Source organism: Euleptes europaea, chromosome 17 (assembly GCF_029931775.1).
Source record: "Euleptes europaea isolate rEulEur1 chromosome 17, rEulEur1.hap1, whole genome shotgun sequence".
Taxonomy (NCBI): Eukaryota; Metazoa; Chordata; class Lepidosauria; order Squamata; family Sphaerodactylidae; genus Euleptes; species Euleptes europaea.
In genome coordinates, this window is record NC_079328.1 from 7,337,218 (window position 1) to 7,357,025 (window position 19,808).

The following is a 19,808-nucleotide window of genomic DNA, read 5'->3' on the forward strand; positions in this document are numbered from 1 at the left end:
CTTCTCTGTAGGCAAACAGCAGGTATTGCAGGTGCGTGTCCCGGTCAGTTGGGAGCATTGCAATGTATGATTCGATCATTTCCCCCAGCGTTCCATTGAACCGTTCTGTTAAGCCATTTATCTCTGGATGATATGGGGTAGAAGTCAGGTTTCACGCCCCAAAGCCGCTGCATTAAAGGAGACATAAGGGAAGTTCTGAGGTCACTCAACGATCTCATTAGGAAAACCGAGACTGCAGAAAAGAGGCAGCAGGGCATCTGCTACTGTGTGTGCCTCAATGTTGCTCAAAGGCACTGCTTCAAAAAATCTTGTAGCAAAGCAAACTAGTGTCATGATGTATCTGTGTCCTGGTGGGCTTATTCCATAGACTGATGATGTCAATTCCCACTCTCGAAAATGGTACTTCTGTAATAGACAGAGGCTGTAGTTTTGCTTTGGTTCTGTCCCTTGGGTTGCCCACGATTTGGCAAACATTTCTCTTTGGGCCTCTCTCTCTCTTCCCTTTCTTGTGCCATTATGGTCACCTGTAACTCTCTTTCTGCTTTTAATTTCTCAAGTGCTATTTCTTGCTTTATCTTCCAGATCTCTATTTGGTCAGTACTCACAGGGGTATTTTTCACGGTGGATTTTGCTTCGGTTTCGAATCGGAGCAAACAATAAACCGATTTAAATAGCTTTTTCATGGCAGCGCAGATTCTACCCCATCCCGAGACATTTTCAATTTTTCACGGGAGAAACAGCGCACTTCTCTGCACTGCTTATGTCTGCTGCCGCTCATGACTCACCACTCCAAATCCGCCTAACCCTGCCCACTCTTCCCATGATCCTGTGTGTGTGTGTTTGGGGGGGGGCATCCTGAGAGCTGCAAATCCAAGCCAAAACTCCCGTCACCCTTCTGAAAAGGGCAAGCCAGTCTGCTCTGGGTCTCCCTCCAGCCGGTGCGATCCTATGCGTGTGTGTGTTGGGGGGGGGGGTATCCTGAGAGCGGCAAATCCAAGCCAAAACCCCCATCACCCTTCTGAAGAGGGGCAGCCAGTCTGCTTTGGGTCTCCCTCCTGCCGGTGCGATGCTGTTAGAGTGGCAACTCCCCCAGCCAATCACCATTCTTGGGGGAGGAGAAAGGAGACGTCCCGGGGAGCGAAGCAAACATTTTTTCATGGGCATCCGAGCAACAAAACACTCTTCTACTGGAAAGTACGGCTCAGAAGTGGTTTGGATCGCCTCTCTTTTAACCCGGCTTATTTTGCTCAGTGGGGGAAAACACGGATCTGCAGTGAATAACCAAAATTTGCCTCCAACGCAAATCAGCATCGAAACAGCAGCAAATCTCCGTGAAGAATACCCCACAGTGTTCTCAGTTTCTGCACTATCCCTTGTAGCCATGAACTCAGCTTCAGTCCCCTGAAGTGCTTTTTCTCATTTAGGAGGCATTTTGACAAAATGTTTACCTCACAAATTTTCTTAAATATTTATATCTTTATTTTACACCACCTTGGGTAACAGTTTGTGAAACTTTGTGTCTGAATCCCACCAATATGGCACCAGTTTGCGACAAGTCTACTTTTTTTTCCTACTGAGGGAGACGCATACATCCTCCTAAGATTTCTGGTATCTAGTTTCATTTTGAACTATAAACCTTCCCCTCAGTTTCCAGGTGTTCCCCAGATAGTGAGTGTATAGGCTTCGGGTTTGCTGCTATGAGGTAAGTTTTGTGGTGCACAAGGAGGTTATTGAGATTACTGAGGCTGGATTAACAGATAAACAACTAAGAAGACTTATTTATTTACGGATTGGTTTTCAAGGAGCAGATCAGCAACACAGGTTTCCAGGCAAAGTAGAAACCTGGCTGACGCACAAAAATTTAAGCGGTATGACTCCAGAGAGTAGTTAGACTTGTCTACAATGCTTTCAGGCACAAACAGACTTTTATTGACTAGGCACTAGGTTGGATCCTCTCTTACACACACAGGATTCCACCCTCACCAGCCTGCTCTTTCCCAAGAGTCAGACTAAATGTCAGAAGGTCTGCTCATCACCAGAGACAGGCCTAATGGCCGGGTACTCTGTCATCTCCCAGAGGTAGAGCTAAAATGCTCTACCAGGCAGAGCGCTGTCTGCTCTTTTTCCTGAGTGAATCCGGAGCTCTCCCTGAGGCGAAACTCAGCTACTTCTTCTCCTATGTTCCCTCCAACATTTCATCCCCCTTCTCAAAGGTGATTGGATGCTGGAGCAGCACTTCTGTGGGCTCATCTGAGTGGCTGATTTTCCCTTCAGGGGCAGGACAGCCTCTTGTCTGTCACAGGAAGGTGGGGCTGTGAGAGTTCTGAGAGAACTGTGACTAGCCCAAGGTTACTCAGCAGGCTTTATGGGGAGGACTGGGGAATCAAACCCGGTTCTCCAGATTAGAGTCCGCCACTCTTAACCGCTACACCACGCTGGCTCTCAAAAGTTCAAAAGTTTCTAAAAAATCAGAATTTGGGCCTAATATAGGACCAAATGGCCTATTCACTAATTGGGGGGGGGGGAGAGACTGTATTATACAATTTAGAGTGAAGGAATTCCAATTTACCACACAAAGAATTCGAGCAACTATATTATCTTGGTCAGCAACCGGCAGAGTTTTATAAGCTTCAGTAATGTCTTCCTCAAAAGAATCATTATGAATTGAACCTTGTTTACTCACTGTGAAGATTCCTTCTCTCTGAGGTAAGAAGGGCATCTTCAAATCTGGGTGATTCTCGCTGCTTGCCAGGGAGGCAGGAAAGAATTGCTGCTTCCTGTTCCACGAGGGGAATCCATTCCCTCAGTTTCTACTCTCACCAAGCTAATAACAATAAGGAAACAGGAAACAGAGCAAAAAAGGGAAAAAACCAGAGTCATAGTAAAACTGCTAACTTAAAAAAACTAACTGGCAACTATAAACTGTGCGACAGTAAATAGAAGTAGATATTAGAAATATTAGAATGTTAGTGCCTGAGGCTCCTTCGGGATAGGTTAAAATTCCTTCCTCTTTCTTCTCTCTCTCTCTCTCTCTTTTTGCGTGGATAAGTGTCTTATCAAACTTGCTTGAAGGTAGGTGCTTGCAATTGTCCATTTCTTCAGTCCCTTTCCTTCGGGCGGGGAAGATGCCCTTCGTACCTCAGAGAGATGGAACCTTCACAGTGAGTAAACAAGGTTCATTCTCCACTAAAGGAAGGGCAACTTCAAATCTGGGACCTCCAAGAGCTGTCCACGTCTGTTGGATGGGAATTATCACTCCTTTTCCATCTGCTGAAGCACTCTCCTTCCAAACGCTGCATGAGCAGTTGAGAAAGAGTTAATTCTGTAATGACGGACAAACGTTGAAATTGAGGTCCACGTAGCCACTTTACAGATGTCCTCGACCGATGCCTGTCTTTTAAACGCTGCTGAGGTGAGTGAGCAGGTACTTTCCAGCAGGTACTAGAATGCAACTGGTCGTGTAAGCTTGAAGGATGCATTGCCTGATGACTTGACTTATAGCTGACTTGGAAAGCTTATTTCCTTTATTTGCTGGTGTGATGGAAATAAACAGGGCTTCAGTTTTCCTAATCGGTTCTGTGTGTGAAATATATATATATTAAGACCCTTCTCATGTCTAGAGTGTTCCAGTCCTTTTTTACAAGACGGAGTTGGACAAAAAGATGGTAGGTGTAGTTCTTGATTTCTATGGGAAAAGGTATTGACCTTTGGAATAAACGTTGGGTCAGGACGCAAAACAGCATTGTCTTTGTGGAAGACGCACAATCCTTTGTTGATTGAGAGCACTTCCAATTCTGAAACCCTACATGCTGATGTTACTGCGACCAGGTCTTCATCCTAACCAGGGCTAAGGATGCCTCTTTGAGTGGTTCAAATGGCACCTTTGTCAGAGCGGACAACACCACATGCAAACTCCACTTCGGGAATCTGTGCCCCGTAGCTGGAGTAATCTGGGTCGCTCCCTTCAGGAATGCTCTGATGTGCGGGTGCTTTGGCAGTTCGAACCCATCGAGTTGAGTGATCACTGTGGCGATCACCTCTACCTGACACCGTACGGTGGAAACTTTGAGCTTTTGATTAAGTCCCTCCTGTAGGAATGATAGAATGTGAGTGGTCCTAGGATTAAGAGGATCTATTGTCTTCTGCACCACCTGATGAACGCCTTCCATGAAGGTCTTCGCGCTTCTAACATTGTATCCACATTGTATCTGCACTTGTAACATTGTATTCACTACATCCGTGTTGTATCCTGTATCTATGAGCCGCTTCCACTCAAGAACTAGGCGGTCAGCCTGTACCGGCCTGGTTCTGGGTGAATAAGAGGACCCTGTGACAAGTTGTGGTTGTACCGGGAGTGTCCATGGTTCGCAGGTTGAGAGCTCCCTGACAGCTGGATACCAAGGCCTGCGAGGCCAGTCCGGAGCTATTAGTATCACTAATGACTTTTCCTTGCGTATCTTTCGTATGACCTCTGGTAGAGGGGGAAAGGCATACATGAGTCCCGGCGGCCAGGGGCTCAACAGAGCGTCCGTCTGCTCTGCCCTCCTGCTGTGGAATCTCGAGTAAAATCTTGGAAGTTGGTTGTTGGTACTGGACGCAAATAAGTCCACAGTTGGAGTCCCTAATCTTTTGGTGATCTCCTTGAACACTTCTTTGTTGAGACCACTCCCCTCGTCGAGTTGCTGGCTGTGCCAATCCCAGCACTTCCGTAGGGGGAGACCAACCATCAACAGCTGTTAGGCCATGGCAGGGAGGGCACACCAGGGAGAGGGGAGGGAAGGTAAGACAGCTAGCGAGACCAGATGGGGAGAAAGAAGAGGTCCAGCAAGACAAGATAGAAGGAGACAAAATGAAGAGAGAAACAACCAAGGTTCCAGAGAAAGGGAAGGGAGGGAGAAGATACACAAGGAATAGGACACTCCCAGGGGAACGCCCTTGGAGAGAAAGCGGAGGAGCAAGTAAGAAATAGAAATGAGGGTGTGACGAGAAACAAGAGCAATGAAGGTTAATTGGTGGGTGGGACAAATAGTTCAGGAGAGGTTGTAGATATATAGGGATGAGGGAACGCTTGCCGAGGAGACGGGTCGAGGAGAGTTTGTCGAAGTTGACTAACTCCCTACGAAGACCACGTGTGAGAGAGGAGAGACAAGCGGTCTCCACAACTCGGAAGTCTGAGGTAAAAGCGTCATCTCTCCAGAACTCAGGGGCTGAGTAGACCAAGGCATTGCGGGCTTGGGGGTAAGAAAAGACGGGCTAAGACACGGAGGACCCAACAAAGGAAGAGGTGAGGACTCACACTGGCGACTCAACCAAGCTTGGCTGTTGAGTACCCCTGGTACCCTTATGGAATTTAAGGATTTTTCTGCCCCCACTAGGATAGGCTCCAATTCCCTGTGTAGTCTGGAACATCTGGAGCCCCCGTTTGTTCAAATGCGCTTTCACTGAGTTGTTGTCCATCCGCACGAGAACATGGTGGCCCTTCAGGGTGGATTGGAATGCATTCACCGCTTTCTGAATCACTCTGATCTCCAGCACATTTATGTGGAGCGTCTTCTCCTGTGATGACCAAGTTTCCTGAGACATCTTTCCCTCCATGGTGGCTCCCCAACCCTCCAGGCTGGCATTGGTGAAATGTTGAGTTGGCTCCTCGTGAAAAAATTCCAGATTGGATATTTTGGCTTGTTTATCTGAGGATTGTTCTTACTTTGGGTGTGAGTGTGACTGATCCTTGGCCAGGATCTGTAACTGGAGTGGGCGAAGAAGCCATTGGAGGGGTCTGGCGTGAAAACTTGCCCACGGAACACACCTGATGCATGAAATCATCAGTCCCTGCAGACTGGACAGGCGCATTAGTTGCGCTGATGGAGCCTTGGATACTTCCCTGGCTAGATTGGATATTCTGGTCACCTTGTCCTCTGGGAGTGAAAAGGTATTGTTTGTAGTGTTGATGACTACTTCCAAGTGGAGGAGGCGTTGATGGGGTGTTAGACAGCTTTTGCCCCAGTTGATGAGGTAACCATGCAAAGTTAGGGCTTGAACCATCCTCTCTGTATGTTCTTTGGCCAGATTCCTGGATGGAGCACTGATTAATATGTTGTCCAGGTAAGGGAACAGTTGTAGACCTTCCAGATGTAGGTGCACTATCAGCACCACCAAGAACTTGGTGAAGACTCAAGGCGCTGATGCCAAGCCAAATGGTTGAGCCTGGAACTGGTAGTGGTTTCCTTGACAGGTAAAGCGCAGGTACCTCCTTTGGGCCGGGTGTATTGGCACGTGCAGATACACTTCCGTTAGATCTATTGACGACAGGAATGAGCCAAGTCGAAGAGCCTCAAGTATGGATCTCAGCGTTTCCATGCGAAAGTGTTTCTTGATGATGAATGGGTTTACAAACTTCAGATCCAGTATGGCTCTCCAGTCCCTGTTTTTCTTGGGGACAGTGAAAAATATGGAGTATGTTCCCCGACAGCATTCTTCCGATGGTACTAGTTCCACAGCTTTTATTTGTAGCAGGTGTTGTATGCCCTTCACCGTTTTTAGTCGTTTTTCTGGTCTGTGTGAAATGGGGGATTGGATAAATTTGTCTGGGGGAAGACTGTGAAATTCTATGCAATAACCGGATTGAATAGGGTGTTTCACCCATGCGTCCTGTTGAAGCGATTCCCATTGTGTATGGAAACTTTGCAGTCTTCCCCCTATGTCCTGTGACCTGGCATCACGGCTTAAAGGTTTTTTGTTGCTTGTCACTCTTGTTGTTGTTGCGCCCATTGAAATTTGAGTATCTATTGAAGCGGTTTCCGCCTTGAAAAAATCCCCTCCCTCTGGACCAGCTATCTGTTCTCTGGTCCTGTCTATGCCTAGGAAGGCTATGAAATGATGGAAAGGATGGTGATGATGACCTTCCATCTCTCCTCAGGGACTTAAGCATAGCCTTTTTCTTGACCTGAGTTTCTACTAGTATTTTATCTAAGGGCATCCCCCACGAGGCACAGTCCCCCCCCCCCAGAAAGGATACACCATGACTGCACACTTCGAATGATACCCAGCCGGCCAGGCCCTAAGCCAAAGCGCACGCCTGGTCGCCGTAGATGATGCCATGGCCTGAGCTGCGAAGGTCATTGAATCTACTGTGGCATCTGCCACGAGGTTTGCAGCCTTTAGTACTCTACTGAAACCTTCTGCCACCCGCCTGTCTCGTTAGGAACCAACTGGATGAGCTTCTTTATCCAGACCAGGGAGGCTCTGGCAAAGATAGAGCTGATGCCTGCAATGTGTTATCCTACAGGTGAAATCAGCTTTCCTATCCCAGGGGACTTTAATAGTACCCATGCCATCACCAGAAACCAGCTCTGCAGACTGCAGTGCTGCTATTGGACCATCTACCAAGGGCACCTTAAGGAGTTCCATGGCTCGAGGGTCTAAGGTATAAAAAATTTTAAAATTAGCATGGAACTGGCGATTGGCTGTGGGTTTCTCCCATTCCGAGGTCAGTAATTTCCTGAGGTAAACTGGGAAGGGAACCGTTATGCTATGATCTAGTAGAGTGGTAAAGTAGTCCTTGTGTTCCATGGGGCCAGATTGGCCCTTTGGATCCTCTGTTTGGTCCTGTTGCTGATTAAGATCCAGAGCCATTAAGGCCGTGGTCTGCAGGGACTAGTAATCATTGCTGGAAAAAAGCCTGGTTTTCTGATTGTCAATGGGTGGAGTCTCTTCATCATTGGAAGAAAACTCCCCCTCCTCCAGGTCTCCCAACTCGGAACCCTGCATGGATGTAGGGTAATTTATGGGCTCTATATTTGCCTGGGCTCCAGCCTTTCTGGTGGCTTTTGTTGGCCACGGCCCCTGATATCCCTCTTGGGCAGACTCCCAATCCCCTCTGTGATGGAACTGCCCAGAGGCATCCTGTTGAAAATCATTAGCCTTGGGAACCAGCGCGGACTAATGTAGAGGGGCTTGTAGGTTTCGCAAGTGATCCCTGAGAGCTCTCCCAACTACATCATAAATCTCTCTTTGGGATATCTGTCTGAGGCCCTCTTCAACCCGGAATGGGTTAGAAGGTACATTACCTCCCGTGGATCTCCGTGTTCTTTCTCGCGTGTCTGAGCATCTCTGTAGCTTCTTCAAGCGGCGCCGGCACCATTTTTGCAGCTTTTTGCCGCGGCTCTCCTAGCCGCTTTTTCTTGGCTGCGCCCGGCTTTTCCTGAGCTTCCTGACTGGCAAAACCGCGTCTGCTCAATGTTGTAGGCTATCATCCTGCTCCAAGGTGAGCTGCGTGTCGTCGTGTTCTCCCTCTGATAGGAAATCGTATACTTCTTTCAGAGTCGCGTCGGCCATTTTGTCTCTTCATAATTTTTTTTAAGGTTAAATGAGGGAGAAATGGGGTAAGGTTTAGACGGGACTAAGTTAAAGATAAGAAAAGGTTGCAGAATAGAGAATAGGTTAGAAATGAGTAGAGGGCAAAATTTTTTGATCTGAGGTAAAATTGCTGTGCAGAGCTGCTAGCAAGCTTGCACTCCCCGGCGAGGCAGGAAGAGAAACTGAGGGGATGGATTCCTGCTTGTGGAACAGGAAGCGGAAATTCTTTCCTGCCTCCCTGGGCAAGTAGCAAGAATCACCCAGATTTGAAGATGCCCTTCCCTCAGCGGAGAAGGGAGTCTTAATTTTAAGAGAAACACTTAAATTAGTAAAAGGAGTGTTATCAGATTCAGGGGTAATCCTTGATTGCATTATTATTATTTATTATTAATAATAATAATAATAATAATAATGTTGGATTAATTTAACTACGGGGAAATAATAGGATTTTAAAAAACATTCTGCATATAAATTTGATTCTCTGCAAATTTTCCCTCTCCTTCTCCAAATTAAAGAAGGAGCTTTACTAGAATAAAAAGTTAATATAATTCTAATCTGGTTGGATTACATTTAAATTAAATCAATTTAAATAATGATTTAAATCACGATTTAAATCACTAGTCAGTAAGACTAGATTTAAATCATGGTTTTCTACCTAAACAGCACTTCTTATGATTTTGTTTCATTCAGGTCACCAGGCCTTTCTTTCATTTTTTTGTTGCAATGTTAGCATTTTCCACACATGCCTGCCTTACCCATAGGTAGAGGAACTTCATTAAAATATTCCCAAACTGGGGCCCTTTTATGGCCAGCTGCCTTCATAGATTTTCTCCTCCAGGGAAAGAATGATATGATAAACCTCAGGCTATCCACACAACGATCCCAAGAGTCTTGTGGAGTTGTCTGCCCTTTCATTTTTACTGCTTGCCCCTTTCTCTTCTCACTTAGCACCTTGTGCAGATCTGTTCCACTGCAAACAATCTTCTGTTCATTGAACTTCTTGAAACTTAGCACTTAAGAGGTAAGGGGTCGATTCTGTGTACATAGATTTGCAGAACAATGGGATTAAGATCTTTTTCTCAACTCTGTTTATTTTATAACATTTTTGCTTTGAAGAGGCATGTTATCTCTGCAGACACAGATTCACAATTTTGAGAACTGCAAAGCCAAGTATCTGTGATAACATCTAATGGACAGAAATATTGCCCAAAATAATCTTACAGAAACCTCTGGAAGAGCATAACATTGTGAATAGATTAATGGAATTCTTTAATTAAAAATTTAAACCCATTGCATGAATATCATGCTACATAATTAAAAACTAATCCTTATTTCATTATGAACAACTATATTTAGATGGATTTTTCCTCAAAAAGCATTTTCTTTTAAAAATCCAATTTTAAATTTTAAAAAATCAAATGTTTTTTTTATTTATTTAATTGATATGTGCTGGCAAGAATAAAATAAGATTTCAGGTCGATTCTATATGAAAGACCTCCAAGCAATAAAAACAGATGGTCTACTGTCCCACCTTGGCAATCTTCCATTTTTTGGAAGTACAGACAATGCTACTTATTCAGGGTTATTCACCAAAGAGCAGGACAAATTTAGTTGTAGTACAGACTCACTATTCGACCCATGACTCCCAGTCAAAATACAATTATAGTTAAAAGTTAATAGCTAAATACCTTTTTGAATAATAAAATAAAAATATGTAAATAAAATAATAAAATAATGGAAAAAATACAAAAATAGCCCAAGGTACGAGTTTAAAACAAAAGCTAAAATTTTGTATACACACGCACACACACATATATATATACACACATACACACACACACATATATGAATTTATATGAACTATTATTGAATTTATATGAATTTATATGAACTATTATTGCACCAGGCAGGGGCTTACACTTACAAAAAGGTAAGATGCCCAATGACTCAGCAACTCTTTCAAAACAAAAATTAAAAGATTATAGACACTAACAAGCTCAGAGGAGAAAACAGGCATACCTAAACTAAACAATCTCCTTCCTCTAATTGGGGGGGGGGGTGTCTCGGGGTGACACCTCCACCCCCACACTTACCCAGGAGACTGCAAACCCCACCAAAGGCACATTGTGCCAGCAAGCCCCACAGCTGGGGAAGGTGCCAGTCAGGCTGCAGCAGGGCCCGGCCTTGGCAGAGTCTGCTCGAGAGTCGGCCAGCTGGAAGGAGCCCAGACAGCTCTCAGCAGCACTCACCTTCTAAGAGCCGGTTGGGCGGTGCAGCCAGCAGGACAGCAAGAGGCAGATCAAGCCAAGAGCACAGCTGGGGGGGAATGGGCGGCGGGAGACCGACCAAGTTGAAGCTAACTGATCCAGGCCAGTTGGAGGCAGCCCAGCCCAGGCTCGGCAGGAGGGTGAGTGAAGGATGAGGGAGCCTATGGGAAAGCTGGTTGGAGCCCTACTATGGGGAAGGGAGGAGGGACAAGAGGAGGCAGTAGGGAATACAGGTTTTCCCAATTGGGCTAATGAGGAGTGCTACCAGACACGAGGCCACGAAGTCTGGTGAAGCATAGGGAGCAAAGGAACAAGGTGGTGTAACTCCCTTTGCCTCCCAATCTGAGGCCTTCAGGGGTAGTGTGGTGCTGGGAACCACGACAAGCACTCCCACGGACAAGGGCGACAGCAGGGTTTCACAGGGGGAAAGGGAAAGAGGAATCTTTGCAAAAGCATGCCTGCCACCCATTACATAGATAAAGAAAAGCAAAACTAAACTACCAAGAGATAAAGCTACTAAGAAAGAAAAAGAAGATAAGATAAATAGAACGAGCAGAGCAACACAGAGAAAGAAAGGGAGGGGAAGAAAGATAACCCCAGAAACAGAGGATAGTCTCCAAATGTCTTACTTTCTCCAGGCCAGAATGAGTGAAACTCATTTGGCTGCTATCACGAGGCTCTTTTTTCAGTCTGGGGGCCGATCTATTCCGATGGTTTTGGAGGTTTATCAAGCAAAAATCCTGTCCTTCTTACTATGCGGAGCCCCTATTTGGATCTCCAGCCATGAAGGAGCTAGAAAAGATTCTTAAGTTGTAAGGATGTGTCTCTGGCAACCAAGATCAAGTTAATTCATGCCATAGTATTCCCTATTACTATGTATGGGTGTGAAAGTTGGACAGTGAAGAAAGCAGGCAGGAAGAAAGTTGATTCCTTTGAAATGTATGTTGGATTTTATGAATACCGAGAATACAATTTTATGAATACCGAGGACCACCAAAAAGATAAATCAGTGGGTTCTAGATCAAATCAAACCTGAACTTTCCCTAGAGGCTAAAATGACTAAACTGAGGCTATAATACTTTGGTCACATTATGAGAAGATAATGGAAACTGGAAAAGAGAATAATGGTAGGAAAAATGGAAGGTAGCAGTAAAAGAAGAAGACCCAAGATGAGATGGATTGACTCAATAAAGGAAGCCATGGCCCTCAGTCTGAGCAAGGCTCTTAACGATAGGACGTTTTGGAGGACATTCATTTATAGAGTTGCCATAAGTTGGAAGCAACTTGACGGCACTTACACACACACACACACAAATTTGGATGTCAGCAGCTTTAGCTAGGCCAGAGATGGTGGAGGTTACATTCTTCTGCGAGCTCCTAAATGCATTTCAAAATTAATTTACTCCTGGAAACTGGTTGTAGTAAAATTTCTCTTATGGTTTAGGTAGCTACAGTAAAATTTAAACTCTTTTTGTTAGATTGTGAGTCCCTAACAGAGCTCTTGAGATGGACTCAGTTTGACTCTCATAGGTCGTTTATGCATGGTTGCTTTACCCTCCTCTATTTCCTGTTTCAGCCAGGATCAAATTTTTCAGTATGCATGTTACCTCATTCCTTGGAAGCTCAACACTGTTTCAATGGAAAACAAACCCGGCTTTTCCCATTCCTCTTCTGGCGCGAATTAAACCGTTCTTCCTGGCTCATTCCAGAGTCACAGAGCATGCATACTCTGTTCTCGGGTGGAGCTTCGCCCCACCCTTTTCCAAACCCCTCTTCAAGGCAGCATGCAGATAGCCAAACAGGGGAAGCACAGAAAATTGGCTTCTCTCACAGCCAATCACGAAGCAGTGTGTAAAGAGGAAGGGATTCAAGTGCTTCCTGCTACCTTGGAGCTCTTTCTGAGCAAAAGAAAGGCTTTTTTAAAACGAGGCTTGGATTTCTCCCCCCACCCTTTTTTTGTTTTGTTCTTAAAATGCTTTTTTATGCGGCAGTTGAGTCTGGGGGGAAGGAAATCTTCTCTCAGGGTGAGTACTGCAAGTCAGCCAATTACAGAGCAGCATTTAAAGGGGTGGGACTTGATTTGAACTTGGGAGACTGCTTTTCTGTATTAATGCCTCCATTAGCACACAGTTTTGTCCCTGATCATTCCAGCCAATGCATAGTTTCCCCCAACCCGGGTTACTTTGATCCTGGCTGAAATGGGAAATAAAGGAGGTTAAAGCGACTATGCATAAATGACCATAGATCATCTTGGGATAAGTTAATGGAGGATAAGCTGCTGAGTTTAGGGTTTAATTTGTCCTTCTATTGATATACCAAATGTTAGAAAGAAGACTTTGAGGAGATTAGATCAGGAGGTTATTAATTTAGATTTAATTTAAGAGACGTTCACCCCTTTGGGGGGCTTTTCAGCCCCTCTTCCCTGTTTTGCCAAGTTATTTTACTTTTCTAACTGTCCCAATTTGTCAACTTTTTTTCAATTTGTCAGAGTGGGCTCTCCCGCTGAGATCAGGGGAGGGCTGGGTGCCTCAGCTGGTGAGCCTGGAGTGAGCTCTCCTGCCGAGATCGGGACTGGAGGGCAGCCTTGGCGGGTTCAGCAATGGGGGGGATGGAATTCCCCCCCCCCGAGTTTCGTGGGGCCCCACTTGTAAACCTATAAGAGCTAAATATATATTGCCTTTATTGAGCAGGTTCCCTTGCCAATAACATGATTTTCATGCTATATCTTTTGCCTGGTAATGATAGGCATGTTACTTTGTCTATGGTAAAATTTATATTTTGTTCCCTTAGAATCAGACAAGCATATGTTAAAAATATCTCTGGGGTTAAGTGTCAGCGGGGCTGTTGTTTTATTAGTTTCCCTAAGGTACTTTGGGCACATTGATGCTCTGATTTTGAAACAGGAATATCTACATAAAATTGACAGAGTAGGTCATCTGGGGTATTGGGATGGATATCTTCACTGTGCTCCTGAGACCAAACTCTATTTTTTCTTTCCGTGGGACGCAATGAAGGTTCTGAATCGGTGTTTGGAGTCAGAGATGGACTGGAAGAGGGTGAACAAACTGAAAAGTAATCCTGATAAGAAAGAGGTAGCGTTGACTGTGTTCTGAGTTGTTCCCTAGCATGAAACTGCTGGAGAGATAATCCAGAGATTATTTAAGTTTTATTATCGTGGTTTACATGTCATCAGTATAGTTCTCTGTGTGTTTGTGTGTGTGTCTCTGTGTCTCTCACACACATTTCTAATGCTGGGGATGCAGTGGACAATCTAAATCATTGGTTTGTATCATACCTTAGGGTAATTGAGCATGGGTTGTTGTTGTTTTTTGTTGGTTCTAGATCCCATACTGCTTTGGTTTATACCCTGGTTTCCTCATTCAGTTTTCTCTCCCCTCCCCCCATTTTTTTAAAGACAACTTTTACCTGATTTTTTTCTAGAATCCAATTTTGAGTTGCCTTTTTCCTCACGAGTAATGTTTCAGGACAAATGTTTCTTTGTCCCATCCGCTCCCACATACGCCAGCTCACTTTTTAATGATTGGATTGTTGTCTTTGTGAAACCACTCCCTCTCCTCCCCCCGAAGACGAGTAGTTTTGATTTTTTTTAAAATGGCATTCAAATACTGATATATTAATATACTGCTGTAATGATAGGTGAAGCAGGTTCTCTGAATTCCCAGCTTTCGGTTTTTAAAAACTCTCTAGCCCCTTCCCTCAAGGAGATATAAGGGAAAAGGTGTATCTCAACATGGGAAGGGGCTAGATGAAATCTGGGAATTCAGAGAACCTGCTTGACCAGTGGGGGTGAGTCAGACTCAGTTTAAGAAGGGTGAAGAAACCTTTTACGTTTGGGCTTTCGTGGCTTAGGGAAGAAAGCTTATTTTACTGGAACAAATAAGCATCCTGTTAAGGGCCCATCATTCCTAACCGGTTTTGAACTCCATAATAAAATACAGAGCAGTTTTATTTTTTGTGCATAGAAAGTGAATGATTTTGTAGGCTCGGGTCAGTCCCTGTGCCGTTAAAACTGCAAGAGATCTGGCTTCCTTGTTGAGCAGCTTGAAATGCATTCTGTAGGCTGATTTTCTACCCCAGTAGTGTTCGCTGTGAATACACACATCCTGCCACAGTTTTCAGAGTCCAACTGTGGCATGACTTGATGCTTGTTCTGAGAACGGGTGTGAAACTACTGCTTTTCTCACACATGTACTGGATAGCTGCACAGATCAGTCACTAGATCCCAATTCAAGCAACTGTTCAGAAAGAGCTGTGTTTTCTTAAGCTTTTAGTTCATTAATCAGGGTTTTGAAAGAGTCGCAAATGGGAAGTCTTAAGATTGACTCATGTTAGATCAATACAGTGTTTTCCACAGAAGGAAAGGATGGGTAAAGTTGCTTTAATTATAAACTGTTGTAAAAAGAATCCATTGACATCTCTAAAGATCAGTTACCAATTGTAGTGTTAGGAAACCCAAGTCTCTGTTTAAGCCATGATCTGATGCAGTGTTTAATGTCTTAATAAGTTTTAATTCAGCACCTTCCATTGGGTTGTCCTGTTCAAGTTTTTTGGGCAGGAAGGAGAACAGAGTCTTGTTTTATCTGGCTAAGGGCCGCAAATAAATTATCTATCTGCAACAGGATGTTCACCCACTGGTGTCTGAGTTGCAAATTTTTGATACCATCTTTTTGTCCATTGATACCGTTATGCAGGGACTGATCTGCATAATGTAGATAGGAGAAAGGCATTGTTGGCAGATGAGCAAGTGGATTGTATTAATTAGCTCCTAGGAAAGAATTGCTTGAGTATATTTGGGAACAAATGCTGAACTCATACCACCCTAGTAATATTGGCCTTCTCTCTGGTGGGGACCCCTAGGTAGGAGAGATCTTCCCTCTGGTGCTGATTGAAGTCCATGGAGGTGTGTGTACCCAGTAGACAGGTGCTACAGATATGCCCCTCACCTGATACCCAACTGGCCTTGGGGGATAACAAACTGACCTGGCTCAGAAGTGAGCGGAGATCCCAACAGAGCAACTGCTGAACATGCACTTGGAAGTCCCTTCTCTTCAAAGAGAAATTTCAGTGGTAAACTGTTGAATTATTCCTCAGTAGGATTTATAGCATTGCCCTGGGGCTCAATAAATGTGACAGATTTGCTTAACAATTTTCTCAGACTTGCTTAACATCGCTGTGCCTTTCTTGATACATTTTTTCAGTGATGAACAAAAATATCCTAGACCAGGCTTTTAACCCCATTGTTCACACACACACACCCATCTCTGAATATAAAAATCTTGCAGTTACAATTTTTTAAAATAATATTTAACAGATATAAATACAATCACCATTCACAAACACAGGAACACATAAATGCATAAGGTAAACAATACAAAAAAGAAAGAAAAAGCAAAACTATAATTACAGCATTATTGGTTGAGGGCTTAATATTTGTTGCAATTTCTTATTAATAAATAAATACATATACACATACATACATATACACACATACACAAACTTTTCTTTTGATTAGAGATATAAAAGGAGTACAATAACAGCATAGGTGGTTAATACATTTAGAAATGAAAAGAGGAAGGGTCGCTATAACTTTATTTTCCATAATCCTTGAAATGGTTTAGATGCATGTTGAGTTTCTTTCTGGTTTGTATATGTGATGAAATCATGCGATATTTCATAAAAATCCAATATATTAGCCTTGCCTTTGTAACCCTTTTTTGCTGTAAAAAGGGCCAGGTTAGTGACCACAGGATTTGCAGATGCCCCCATTCAAAACGTGGAACTCTTGATCCGCTTAAACAAATAACATTTATTGAAAAGGGAGGGGAACAATAAAGCCAGACTGGGAGTGTGAAGCAAAACAGTGAGAATGGCCGTTCTGTTAACCCGTCCCAAAGTCCGTGGGCAAAGGGAAGGGAAGAAGTCTCTTTAGTCTCTGGGTCCTGGCTCACAAGCTGCAGACGGGGTCCCCTTCTCCTCCTCCTCCTCCTCCTCACAGCTCCTGAGGGAAACCCCTCTTCCTCTTCCTCTTCTTCTTCTTCCTCTTCTTCTTCTTCCTCACAGTCCCAGCCAAGACCCCGCGACACTCAGAACGAAAGGCTCAGTCCGGAAGATGGCCGCTCTCTGGCCAGCTGGTCGTTCTCTGGGTCCCCGGCTGTCTTCCTCCTCTGGAGAGCCACCTTCACATTCCCCCCAACATCAGGAGGGAAACCCTCCGCTTCTCCTCTGGCTGAGCCTCCCCCTCGGAGTCCTCTTCCCTCTGTTTTCTCCCTCTTCCCAGGCCCAAAAGCCTCTTTCCCCCCCCCACCGCCTGCCCTGTCGTGAGCCCCCCCCCCTCTTCTCCCACTGCCCGTTGCCAGGCCAGAAAACCCTCGCCCTGTCGTGAGCCCCTCCCTCTCTTTAGAGGGCCCTGTTGCCAGGCTGGGGTTGCATCCCTTTGCAAGTGAAACAAGGCAATAAGCTTTTCAACATAAATACAGTTTTTTACAAGGCTTACACCTTTAATAACTCTTAAGTTGATGTGTCAATTTTTCTTTCATAGCTATTTGCCACAATTACGCATACCAAGCACGTAACGTTAAAACTTCTACCGTTTTTCAATATGTTGCTATAACCCTCCGGGTGGCAATTAACATAAACACTATTAATCCTTTAGATGTTACTTTGTGGTTATGCTCCCCCCATATTGATACCAGGGCCAATTCAGGTGTGACATGAATGTTTTGATGCAGTTACAATTTTTTAAAAAAAGATATTCTATAAAAAGCTTCACAGAAAAAGACATTCTAGAGCATGATTTTAAAGATGGCCTTGCACCAGCATCTTTGGGCTGAATGCCAGGGCAAGTATTTGTACTTTGGTGCCGTTGATGTAAGGTTGCACTAAAGGTTGCAGATTCCTGGCACCTGGCTTCCATGGAACCTAGAAATTTCCTTGCAGCACCTAGCATTTTTCAGCAGTGATTTTTAATGAGGTTTTTAAAATGACGACAGCCAGGGTTGCCTCCATATTAATATCTATACTACAACACTTTCGACTTATTACAACTTGAATAAAATTACAAGAAACTGAAGTGGCTCACATTTGTAATAGGTTTAGTGGTAGCAATAATTAGAAAATATTGTAATGAAAATTGGAAACCATGAAGGCTGAAAAATGAGTATGGCACCTAAATTTTTGGGCTGACTCCTAGAGCAAAAGCAAGTTTGTCAAGGCCTGCACTAAAGTTCCTCTTGGCAAGAGAGGAAAAAAACAAATACTGTTTGTACATTGGAATTATAAAGGCCAACAGGCTTCCTTTAATCTCTCCAACACCAAGCGAGATACACCAATCTCTTATAAGGCAGAAAGTAAAGGAATTCCTTGATAGTCGTTGTATTAACAATTCTGGAGGTAAATGCTAGTGGGGCCAGAGTCACCCAGCAAGCTCCCATGGCAGAAGTAGGTTTCCCAGATCCTAGTATGACACTATAACTGCTGCACCACGCTCACTCTACATACCACCAGTGATGGGGCCCAGACCTCCTTTTGCATGTTTTCTGTGTCGGAAATGGTGCCTTAATTAACCTGTCAGATCTGCCCACCGGTAATGTGGGCAAAAAACAACTTTGTTCTGAATAAATTAAATTAAACAATAAAACTGTCTGACATTATTGTTGGGGCACCGGACTCCTCCTGGGAGCCGGCGTAGTGTAGTGGTTAAAAGCGGTAGTTTGGAGCATTGGATTCTAATCTGGAGATCCAGGTTTGTTTCCCCACTCCTCCACATGAACAGTGGACGCTAATCTGGTGAACCAAGTTGGTTTCCCCACTCCTACACATGAAGCCTTCTGGGTTACCTTGGGCTAGTCACAGCTCTCTTAGAGCTCTCTGAGCCCCAAGGAAGGGAAGGTGATTGTAAGCCTGTTTGAGTCCACCATAAGTGGTAGAGATGTTTGGCATATAAAAACCAACTCTTCCTCTTCTTTCTCTTCAGATTATTGAAATAATATGCATAAGACAGCTTTGAGCACTTGCAGTACATATTGATTTAGATCCACCAGAATATTTTGCCTTTCATGACATTTTCCCTTGCACAAGAAGTGTGAAATAATCTTCATAGTAGAACCTTGCACTAAGTTAAACACGTATCCTGAACTGTTTTTCTCCTTGCATAAGATGTTGTGCAAGCAATTTCTGGGCATTATAAGATACAGTGATGAAAAGCACTAGGCTTTGCACAAGATACTCTTAAGCAGAACTGCAGTAGGTCTATTTGTATTGCACATCACTGGATCCAAGCCATTATTACACCACACTTCAATAAAGTGAGGTGCTTAGAATGGCATCTGATACTTATCACACAATTGGCTTTGACTTTGTGTATTAAAGTGTGTGAAGTTGTACTAATTTCAAACCTTGGAGGTGGTTTGGCATTGCCTGCCTCCGTGTCATGCCCCCGATATTCCTTGGCGGTCTCCCATCCAAATACTTGCCAGGGTCAGGGCTGAGAGTGTGACTGGCCCAAGGTCACCCAGCAAGCTTCCATGGTGTGAGTGGGGTTTTGAACCTGGGTTTCCCAGGTCCTAGTCAGATCTCAAATGTGCAGCCTGTTTTGTGATTGTTAACAAATCCTAGAGCTTACAAAATCATTCTTGTTTAGCAAGGGTTTTTTAAAGCCCTTTGCAATATTTGGCATACCCCCATGCTTGCTGCAGCTGTTATATATAAACCATATCTTGTAAATTTCCAGGAATTCCGTGCTGAGTAGAACTGCAAAAAAATTATGAATCCAGCAGGAGCTTGTTCCAAGTATGTTGTTAATAGTAGTTTTAACCATGTTCCAGAATGTAATATCTCTAGTGCACAACCACCACATAGCAGGGACTGTTAAATCACTAAATGTAATACTCAACCGTACCAAAATGAAAACCTTGCCTTTTGTATTTATTCTAGGTCATTCGTCTATCCTTTCTTAATTCGTGGAGGAAAGCCAACACCGGTCATTACCTGTTTACTAGCCTTTGTCTTCTGCTGCTGTAATGGATACTTGCAAGGCCGAAGTTTGAGTAACTATGCAGAATACCCTTCAAGCTGGCTGAAAGAACCGCGTTTCATTCTAGGTGTGAATTTACATCAAGTACACAATCATAGAATCATAGAGTTGGAAGGGATCACCAGGGTCATCTA

The 19,808-nt window shown here is 44.1% G+C and overlaps 2 protein-coding genes across 2 annotated transcripts in view; one reads left to right on the forward strand and one right to left on the reverse strand.

Moving 5' to 3' along the window:
* The window catches only part of MED10 (mediator complex subunit 10), a 216,322-nt gene that overhangs the window by 153,355 nt on the left and 43,159 nt on the right, over nucleotides 1-19,808 (reverse strand). The window lies entirely within an intron of this gene.
* Nucleotides 1-19,808, forward strand: part of SRD5A1 (steroid 5 alpha-reductase 1) — a 31,465-nt gene that overhangs the window by 6,547 nt on the left and 5,110 nt on the right. The window contains exon 3 of the mRNA XM_056862272.1: nucleotides 19,575-19,741. Coding sequence (XP_056718250.1) covers nucleotides 19,575-19,741 — 167 coding nt within the window. The remainder of the gene's footprint in view (nucleotides 1-19,574; nucleotides 19,742-19,808) is intronic.